Source organism: Juglans regia, chromosome 2 (assembly GCF_001411555.2).
Source record: "Juglans regia cultivar Chandler chromosome 2, Walnut 2.0, whole genome shotgun sequence".
In the NCBI taxonomy this organism is placed as follows: domain Eukaryota; kingdom Viridiplantae; phylum Streptophyta; class Magnoliopsida; order Fagales; family Juglandaceae; genus Juglans; species Juglans regia.
This window is the reverse complement of record NC_049902.1, coordinates 35093668-35103742: the sequence shown is the minus strand read 5'-3', so window position 1 is coordinate 35103742 and position 10075 is coordinate 35093668. Positions and strand designations below refer to the sequence as shown.

The 10075-nt window shown below is 34.6% G+C and overlaps 1 protein-coding gene across 1 annotated transcript; it reads right to left on the bottom strand.

The window, feature by feature from the left end:
- Window positions 1-7619: 7619 nt before the first annotated feature.
- LOC109014205 (calcium-binding protein KRP1) lies at window positions 7620-8152 on the bottom strand. Its single transcript, XM_018996573.2, has one exon. The coding sequence runs from the start codon at window positions 8065-8067 to the stop codon at window positions 7717-7719; it is 351 nt and encodes a 116-aa protein (XP_018852118.1). The 5' UTR covers window positions 8068-8152; the 3' UTR covers window positions 7620-7716.
- Window positions 8153-10075: the final 1923 nt, after the last annotated feature.

Below are 10075 nucleotides of genomic sequence, written 5' to 3'. Positions count from 1 at the left end.
CTTCTTCATGTTGCGAAACTGCCGAAACCTGCATAGAAAGTGAACTTCTTCAAGTTGTCAATTATGGCTCATGGGCTGTAGGCTAATGAAGAGGAGAATGGGCCAGATTTGATCGATTCTCTTCTATCCACTCTGATTTACATTTACATTTCCATTTACAGGCAAGATCATAACATTGTCTCAGGTTTTGACTAATACTTTCCATGATGATTTTCTTTTTGCTACAGTTGTTGGCAAGGTCAGTAAAGGAGATCATCATGAATTGGATTTTGGACTTTTTAGATTTTCTTCAGTATTTTTTTGTTAGAAGCCTTCCCTTTTATTGTACTACAGTCTGTTTGTAATGTAAATGGTGAAGAAGAAGGTAAACAAAATGCTGGAGCACAGTCGGTGTTTGATAAAAGTCCTCAAATGGAATTGTAAATGATCTAGTCGATTTTTAATAGCTTGAATCCAACTTTTTGTATGCCTTCATGGATTATGAGATCTGAATATACTCTCAACGTTATTTATTTATTTATTTTATAAACTCTCAACTATTGTTATTATTTATTGAGAAAGTGGCTAAGAATTAAAATAATAATAATAAAAAAACCACCGACCTGACCCGCACAGTAATGGGCCAGGTCGAATCGGGTTGCTGAGCAAACAGTAGCAGGTCGGGTCGAACCGGATCCAGACTCGGTTAAATGTCATCGGGTTGCAGGCCCATTTGTCACGTAGCTTTTCCATTACACATCCAATATCCCTGCATACAGCTGATAACCCCCAGTAACTCCTGTAACTCTTTCCCTTCCCATCTTCCACCGAAGCCCCTTACCCTCCACCTCTCTTGTGTGATCCCTTGACCCTGAGCCACATTGAGCACTAATAGTGTAACGCCCCAAACCCGGGTGGCTTGAAGAATTATTACCTGTCACTCATAAACATGTCTCCCAACACATCCAAAGAATAATCTCCAAAAATCTTCATAAATGAAATCAATCTCATATCTTCTCATTAATCTCATTACAAACTCCACACAATCTTTAATGCAATCATAAAAAAATATCAAAGGGTCCACAATCTCTCGGTAATAGTAACATACCAAACTGATAAAATCATAGGTCCTACTAATCCGAAAATATAATTAAAACTCAAAGACATTAAAATTAAGGACATCAGAAGTCCTTCTTCTAACCACATCTCCTCAACTTAAACACGTTCACCAATCTAATCCAGATCCTCATTTGGACTCTCCATATCATCTGAAAAATATTATCATGATAGGGGGTAAGTTATCACAACTCAGTAAGCAGAAATCATATGCTAGCGTGCAAACATGAGCATTTACAAAAAATAGCATGCAGAACAAAATATTTTTCAGAGTTATCATGCAGAATAGAACATATTTTCAAGAGTAACAGAGCGATGGTTTTAAGACAAGTAAAAACCCATAGTGCTTTGGCATGACATAAACTGAGTATCATCATAAGATCAAAATAGAGCACAAACAGAGCAGAGACCATGTTTCACCCCCGTGGTAGGGTTGTGCTAATCCCGGTGGCCAAACCAGGCAGAGACAGAGGTGAAATCTTTTATTTATTCTTCTCGGAGCCCCGAGTGTGCACACAGGAAAGACCATAATAAAACCACTTTGTTTCCAAAATGGGTGCACTTAGAGACAGAGAAGTTGGTACCAACCCAAACAGAACAGAGCATAACAGAGCAGAGTAGAGCAAAGCAGAGACAGAGTCAGATACGAAAACCAGTACACCATGCCAAAGGTTTTCAGATGTTATATCAAAATAATACAGAGTATCAAAACAGAATCAGATAGTTTACACACACTGAACACAAAAGCCAGAATATCTTTTCAAATAAATGCACAACTTTTCATATTCTCAATATCGCTCATTTTTCAGATTTCAGAAATCACATGACAGAATTTAGTTCATGTCTACACAATGCATGCCAGAACATATTTTTCTCTTTTTCACACAGATTTCATGAATAATGCAGAATAGTGACCGAGGTTGATCTTTGTTTTCACAAGTTCCCAACACAACACAAATTATGCAAGTTTTCATAAAATCAACGCCAGTCTTATTAACTTGTATAAAACCCAGCATAAGAACCCCGCTTACCTGACTCCTGCAGCGTATTATCTATACCTTGAAATTGTCCTCTATTAATCTCGACACCTATTCATAAAAACAAAAGAAATATACACCGAGTATTAAATGACAATTGGCACAACCTCCTCTAATAATTATAGAAAAACCCACAATTTAACACACTAATTCAACCACTTAACAACATTGGACAGCGTGCATTCCAACTCAAGATACCATATACTAATCTTAATATTTATTAAAACACCCACCAAAGCCATCGACAAACACCAATAATCAAAATATCAACCCCACTTCAATGGCCCCTATCTCCAAGCAATCATCACAACTCAACCAAAACTACAATAACAATGTAACTTCAAATGATTTAACCTCCACTCCAAACTGTCGTATAGCAACCTGAACCATACAAAAACAGCCCCTAATCACTCCCAAGTATCACTTGGTTTACTGTTCGGCCAACCCACAACAATCCACAATTCCAAGACCACTCCAACACAAAGTGTTTACTTACTCTTGAAAATGCCCAAGAACTCACAAACTACACTTTCAAATATTTTATTGAATTGAAATAAATTGACTTGAAAATAAAGTGTGTGTGCGTGCGTAAGAGACCAAGAACGAGGCTAACTTACCAACGAAAATGAATTTCTCCCGTAATGGTTTGACTAGTTACACGAGAAACCGAAAACCGAAAGTCCAAGAACTAGGAATCACAAGCCACGGAAACCCAAGAACCGACGAAAATGCAACTCAAACTCACGGCAACCAAAACTGTATAGATGAGGAACATCAAAAATAAATACCAAAAGCAGAATCTGCACACTACAGCAAGGGAAACCGAAAATCAAAGGAATGAAGATGGAACTCTTACCAGTCGGAAATGGAGGGATGTGAAGTGATGCCCGTGTGTTGTAGAGGAAAACCGAAATGCAAAATGAAGAGAAAACAAAGGAATGCAGCAGACGGCAACCACCGAAACTAGGTGCAGCGCAAGAGAGAAAACCGAAATTGAAGAAGTTTAGGGCAAGTGTTTCGGCAACAGGAACAGAAGTCAACGAAAAGAAAGATGAAAAGAAATGGAAAAGGAAAGAGTAACGTGGGAGAAAGGAAATGCGGGAGGAAAAGAAACCGAAAGGAAACTGACTGTACGAGAAGAAAGGGAGGAAGAAACGGAAAAACAGAGGAGAACTCTTACCTCCCAAAACGACGCCGTTCGGTGGTCTTACTAAGCACTAAAATGGATGGGCCATTTTCACGCGCGGTCCGGGCCACTTTGATGAAGAAACTGGGCCTTACAAATAGGTTGCATTTCAAGCTCCCGTTTTAAAATTGAGAAGTTTTTCAAGGTCTGCCAGCAGCATTTAAAAAAAATGAAGCCACAAATCCGATTCTTTAATGTGAATATAGCCATGCATTGGTCTGGGACTAGAACCAAAGAGAAGGCTCATGGGTTGGTGCAAGGCAATGAATTAAGAAATATCAAGCAAGCAACATTATATTTCATTTTCTCCTACAGAACCTTTACAAGAGATGTCCTAATAAACCTATATTTTCTGTTCATCAGTCACTTAATACCTACAAAAATTCGAGCACATTGGTGAAGATCCTGAAACTTTTAGTAGCATAAAAGAATAACTATGTTCAAGTTTTTGGCCACATATTACGGCTATGATTCATGGTCACTTACAGGATGATCCGAGATAGTGCCCTCAGATGATATATCCTCACCATCAGGTCGTTCAGTCCGAAGGGGATCTAATTGAGTTTTGCTAGAATCTCCACTTTTAGGACGGTCTTGTAATTTCTCTCTCGGATTTAAACTCCATACATTAAAAAGGTGAGCTTTGCTCAACTTTCATTTTTTCAAATGCTAAGCATTGGAGAAGTTGCTCCAATTCCCTCACAAAATCAATGGCTCCTCCAATAATAGAAGCTTGATCTCCCTTCAAATTATAGTCACGAGTACTCATGCATAAGATAACGAAGAAACGTAAAATGGAGTCTTTGTTTGATTATATTTTATACAATTCAATACCCTTTGTACGTATGAGCCAGGCATTAGGGACCTCAACACGCGAAGAAGTTCATTCATTTGCTTCCTTCTGTTTCTTTCAACAACGATGTGAGTCATCCGTTGGCTCTCCATTTCCTCACTCGTCTTGATTGTTCTTTATCTTTTCCTCTTGTTCTTTGCTTCGGGTGTAGGATTCTTTTGCAGATCTTCACCCAGAAACCGGAGCTGCGCACACTGAAGGTATTTTTGAGAAGAAACGTAAATTCTAAGAACTTCTGTTGGTTTTATCAGATGAGATCAAATATATTATGCATAGTATAGAATTGCATACGTGACTTGTTTTGATTGGGGGCTGTTAAACGCCCAGTAACGGCCCGACCGTTCCAAAAAAGAAACGTTTTAATATATATAATTATCAATTATAATTTTGTATTTTATTATAATACATAATTATAAAAACATATTTTGAATTTCGTAAGATATAGTATAATAAATAGGTTATAATTAGAATAATTTCATTTAAAAAAAATGCCTTCATATTTGAAAATATTGAAATAATTACCGCCTGGCCAAGTGCCAACTATAAAAAATATATTTTGTGAAAGTCAAAATATTTATGGATTTTTAAATTAATAATATATATTACTTATTTTTAATATATTCATAATATTTTTCACCCAATAATTAAATACTTTTCAATAATTAGTGGAACTCACCACTTTATTAAATCTCTAAAAAGTTAAAATTATCTCATATAATCTCACTATTCAAATACATATTTTTTTAGAGCACTAGCATTGGTTTCTTTATATATTTTTTTATTTCAAAATAACATTTTTTGGACATTAATTTTGCATATCAATAAAAACTCTAACATTCGATTATACATCTTTGAGCTAAATAATAAAAAATATTATTATTTTATTATTTTTTTCTAAAATTATTATTTTTTTATATATTTTGTAATTTGCACCATTACAAATTCTATCATTTAGCATCTATTAGAATTTTTTTTTCTAAATTCTATCCGTTGGTGGAGAGAAAGAGGGGAAGGAGAGAGAAAAAAGTAATAAAATAAGATTTGAAGAGTGGACAGTGCCTCTTAAAATTTGTAAAAATATTGTTCATAGTCATGTAAATTTAATTCAATGCAGCTCAATATAAAGTCATATTATGTAAATATGTAGATACATAATTTAATGCTAGTGCTCTTGCAAACTATCTCATCTCATTTTCATTTACTATCCAAACATACTTTTTTTACAAAACATCTCATCTTATCTTAATTCAAAAATCTTACTATTATTCAAAATATCTTATATTATCTCATCTGAACTGCGTAATCAAACGAGACCGATTTGAAATTAAAAATATTTACATTTGAGTGATATTTAAAAATAGAATTTCTTAAAATACTTGAATTTTATGTATTGACTTGTTTGTTTTCGCAAATAAAATTATATGAGTTAAGATAAAAATTAAAAAATTAATAAAATATTATTAGAATATATTTTTTTCTATTATTTTTATTTAAATTAGAAAATATTAAATTGTTAATTTTATTTTATGTGTAAATTTTAAAAAAATTATAATTTTATTAAATAAGATGATATGATAATGATTTCGAAAATAATGGAGCCCTAAAGTTGCATCGGCCCTAATATTTATCTTCATTGAATAGGCATAGGCCTATTTGAGTTATATTTAAGCGTTGTCCCTACCTACTGTGATTCTCGGCTCGTCTCGTCACGTCACGTCACTAACGTGCCAAAAGACTCGCAATACGGTCCACTATTGTGACTGTTTAAGAAAAAAAAAAAAGCGATTTCTGACCAACTTTTTTGTTAGCCTTTTGATCAAGAAACCAAAACATCGAATTAATCAACTCTATTTCCTGATTTTTCTGTAGGAGTAATTCCTAGTGCAGTCCACGGGCATGGACCGCTTTGGAGGCTTATTGATGAAACGGAGCGTTTCATGTAGCAGAATTAAGGAAGTGAAATTCCTTCCTTCCTCGGTGAAATCCAGAGCAGAGAAAAGCAATGTCGCCCTCGCAGCTCCCTCGGTTCATTGATGTCGCCTTCCCCTTTCTCAAGAGAGGACCCAATCTGCCCATGCGTCTCTCTCTCTCTCTCTCCATAGGTTGTAAGGTGTAGATGTAAGCTTCTATTTTCTCTTCTCTTCTATTGTAATTGATGTCTGGTCATTGTGAGAAGATGTAAGATTTGTTGGGGGCGATTAATTTGATATTCTGAGGGGCGATTACAAAACTGTTTTATAACCTTACACAATCAAAAGAAAGTTTACACAATATTATTGATGTAATCTTACATCTCCACAATTCGTCAATCAATTTGTTGGGTTATTACAAATCTATGAATGGGTTCCATGATGTTGTTTTAAATTTGTTGGGTTATTACTCTTCTATTTTCATTCATTGTTTTAAAGGGCAGTGTGCACTCTACTTGTTTGTAAAAATTTGTAAATGGGTTCCATGATGTTTTTCTAGCTTTTCTGCCCATGTCTTGAGAGTGCTTGCTGAAGGCCCGCCCAATGGAGAAGGAAAGAGACCATGGCTTCTCATTAATTGTTCAACAATTTATATCTTTTTTCTAAGACAATAATCCAAATTTAAAAGTAAGTTTTCTCAACAATTTATTTATAACTCTTCTCAATCTAAAGCACTGCAAATATGTATAATGATACCTGGATTAAGAAATAAAAAGTTACACAAATCTTCACGAATAGATGATCAATATATTAAGATGTCAAATACATCAATAAAAAGTTACACAAATCTTCATGCATGTCAAGAAAAGATTACTCATAAATACTTATAAAAAAAGAAAGAAAGAACATATAGTCTTTCTAAATTATAGCAGAATCAACATGTCCATATTAGTAGAATGGGTGATTGTTGATGTGAATGAGTCATTTACAATTAAAAAAAGGAAAGATAATTCATTGGCTTACAGTAGAGGAGATTGGTCATTAAATACACTTAAAAATAAAAAAGCCCCCTTTTTCATTGGCTTACAGTAGAGGAGATTGATGCTTGGAAAAATATGCACTCATCCCATGTTTTGGACACGACGAACATTTGCTGGAAAATAAAGAAAAACAACCTAAGCTTTGTATATGGCAATGGAGGACCCAGAGGCCAGACGCACGACAGTTTGCAGATGCCCAGACGCACGACATAGAGAGGGAGAGGGAAAGCTTAGATTTCTGACTTTTTCTTTACTAGAAATAAGGTTGTTTTGGTCAATTTTATGATAAAAATGAGGGTTTTTATGATTTTAATCTATTCCTATATTTGGACTGCCAAGGAGTCCTATTATGTGGACTGAAGGCAGCGCCACTCTTTGTGTAGGGCTTGTTTTAGGTAGTTATTGGGACACAGTTGGTATTTACTATTTTGGTCAATTTATTTAATAAAACAGTATCTTAGTTATTAAAATAAGAAAATAAATAAATACAAGACAGGATACAAGTGAAAGAAAGAGTTTATTTGAATCCTAATAAGAGTTAAAATTTTTACACATTAAAAAAGGAAAAAGAAAAGGAGAAAAAATAAATTAGTGGTCAATGTTGGAATTCATGTTCTACAGCTTCGTCTACACAAAGGCAGGACTCTTCCATGAGCTCGGGGCTCAATCTGAACATCAAGACGCAAAACTCCATCTGATTAAGGGCACCATCACCGTCGAAATCGCCTTCCTGTAACATGGAAAGCAGATCTTCATCTCTCAAGTCGTGCAGGCCCAGCAGAGCGGAGTTCCTCTTGAGGCTATCGAAGGTGATGACCCCTTTGTCGCCGTCCACCAACAGATCGAAGCCGTTGCACAGCTCACCTATCAGGCTGTCCCCACCGAGCTTGTGGGCCATGGTCGGTAAGAAATCTTGGAACTGACTTTCTGGATTTTGGGATGCCATTACAGTTTATTGCTTGCACAAAGAGAGAGAGAGAGAGAGAGAGAGAGGAGTTATTAAATTTGGGATGAAATTATTAAGAATGTGTAAATATACACATATATATAGGGTAGGAGCAGGAGGGGGTTGAGATTTCGAAGAAGGAGAGGCCATGGAAGACAACTAAGGTACAGATCATATCACGAGTGGAGAGAATGGCGGTCCTTTTCGAAATTGCCTAGGGGTTTCTGAGAAGGCCGTGAAAGGGGTATAACTGTAATTCCGAATTAATGAAGGTGTCGGACGAGTTCGTATCGTAGCTTTACTTCACTCGGAAGCTCGATCTCAAGGGTGAAACCGTACATTTAAGAGAGAAGGAATGATTTGTTCAAAAAAAGAAGAGAGAAGAGATGATGTACTCGGTCGAATCGACGCGGAAAGTTTTAATTACAGCCATACCCCTTTGACGTGAACCAAGTGCTACGTGGAGGCCTTATTTGCCGAAAGACACGTTTCCAAGCGATGTGGACCAGTAAACGTTCTCTCTTATTTGGGCCTGAATAGAGGAGGACCTGTAACCATCGAATTCCTTAAAACTCAAAACTTTGCCACCAAAAGCCCAACAACGAGCCCTGCAACAAAAGCAAACATGGATTAATCAAGCTTTTTTTGTGTTTCATATATGTCCCTCCCTTTAGGCCCGATATAAAAATAGTTTGATCCTATTTTATTTTATTTCATTATTATAATTTTTTTAAATTTTTATATAAAATATAATAAATAATTTAATTTTTTTAAAATTTAAAATAATAATAATATTAAAAAATAATATTTTAATAATATTTTATTTAATTTTTAACTTTCATTTAAAATAATCTCATTTCCTCTGAACCTAAATAAATGGCTAAGAATAAAATATTGATTATAAAGTTAAAACCCATCTGTTACGTACTAACTAGGAGAGGTGTGCTTCATGATGCCCACCACCATCCCACTATGTTAAAAATCACATTTTCTTGATCTTGGCAACTGTAATTTACTCTCCTACACATATAATGATTAAAACAACTTTGTATAAACTACGGATAAGGATTTTTTTTTTTTTTTTAAATTTAGAAGAGGCTTAAAGTCTAAATTGTCAAAGAGATATAGAAAGAATATGTAAGACTCATAAATAGTGTTACATGTAATCCGATACATATAACACGCATCCTATTAAGTCTTTTGTTTTTTGACATCCAATTACGTCAATGACACAAAGATCTCCTTTCTTGCTAAGCACAAAGTAAACAGTCAACGCCAATAATTGTATTTTTTTTGAAAAAAAGATAACGGTATCCTAAATTTTATTGAAAGTCCTTATTTATGACAGATAAAAATCATAGTTACAACATAAATACATGGGGACACAATTTTCCAAGAAAGTCCAAACCCAGGCATTAAAAAACCTAAAGCTACCAACCACAATACAAAAAAGCTTAAAATGAACAAATATCTCAAAAGATAAACCTGCAAGGAAAACAAGAAAGTAAGCACATAAACCAAATGATAAACCCGATGCAACTAACCAGGAACAAAATTACGAGATCCGCAAGTAAGGAAGACCAATTCTATCCATGCGTAGAAGACCTCTTAAATTGTTGGGAGATATTTCTTTAGCTACAAAAAGATTCCACAAAAGTAAACTCATACACTAACATAATTTAATGTGATATGTTAGATTATAAAGCTATTTTTGTTATAAAATAGATGTAATGAATTATATGAAATCATATCAATTTGTGAATTTATTTTAATGTGATCTCTTTATATCTATAGTAATTCTCCTTTACGAATTTCATCTCTTTGTACCCTCTCTTGTGTGTGGTAATAAAATATTAAAGGAAACATATATGCTGTCTGTATTAGTTGACTTCTTGGTTTGAAGTAATTCAATTGTTTATACAAAGTAAGGTATGGGTTGGCTTTTTCAGAATATCATCTTTTAATATTGTAAATGTTGCTGTTTTCAGTTGAGCGCTGATATTGTCAT

Bases quoted from the DNA above. Each gene is read 5' to 3' on its own strand.
- LOC109014205 (XM_018996573.2), bottom strand. From the start codon at position 8,067: ATGGCATCCCAAAATCCAGAAAGTCAGTTCCAAGATTTCTTACCGACC.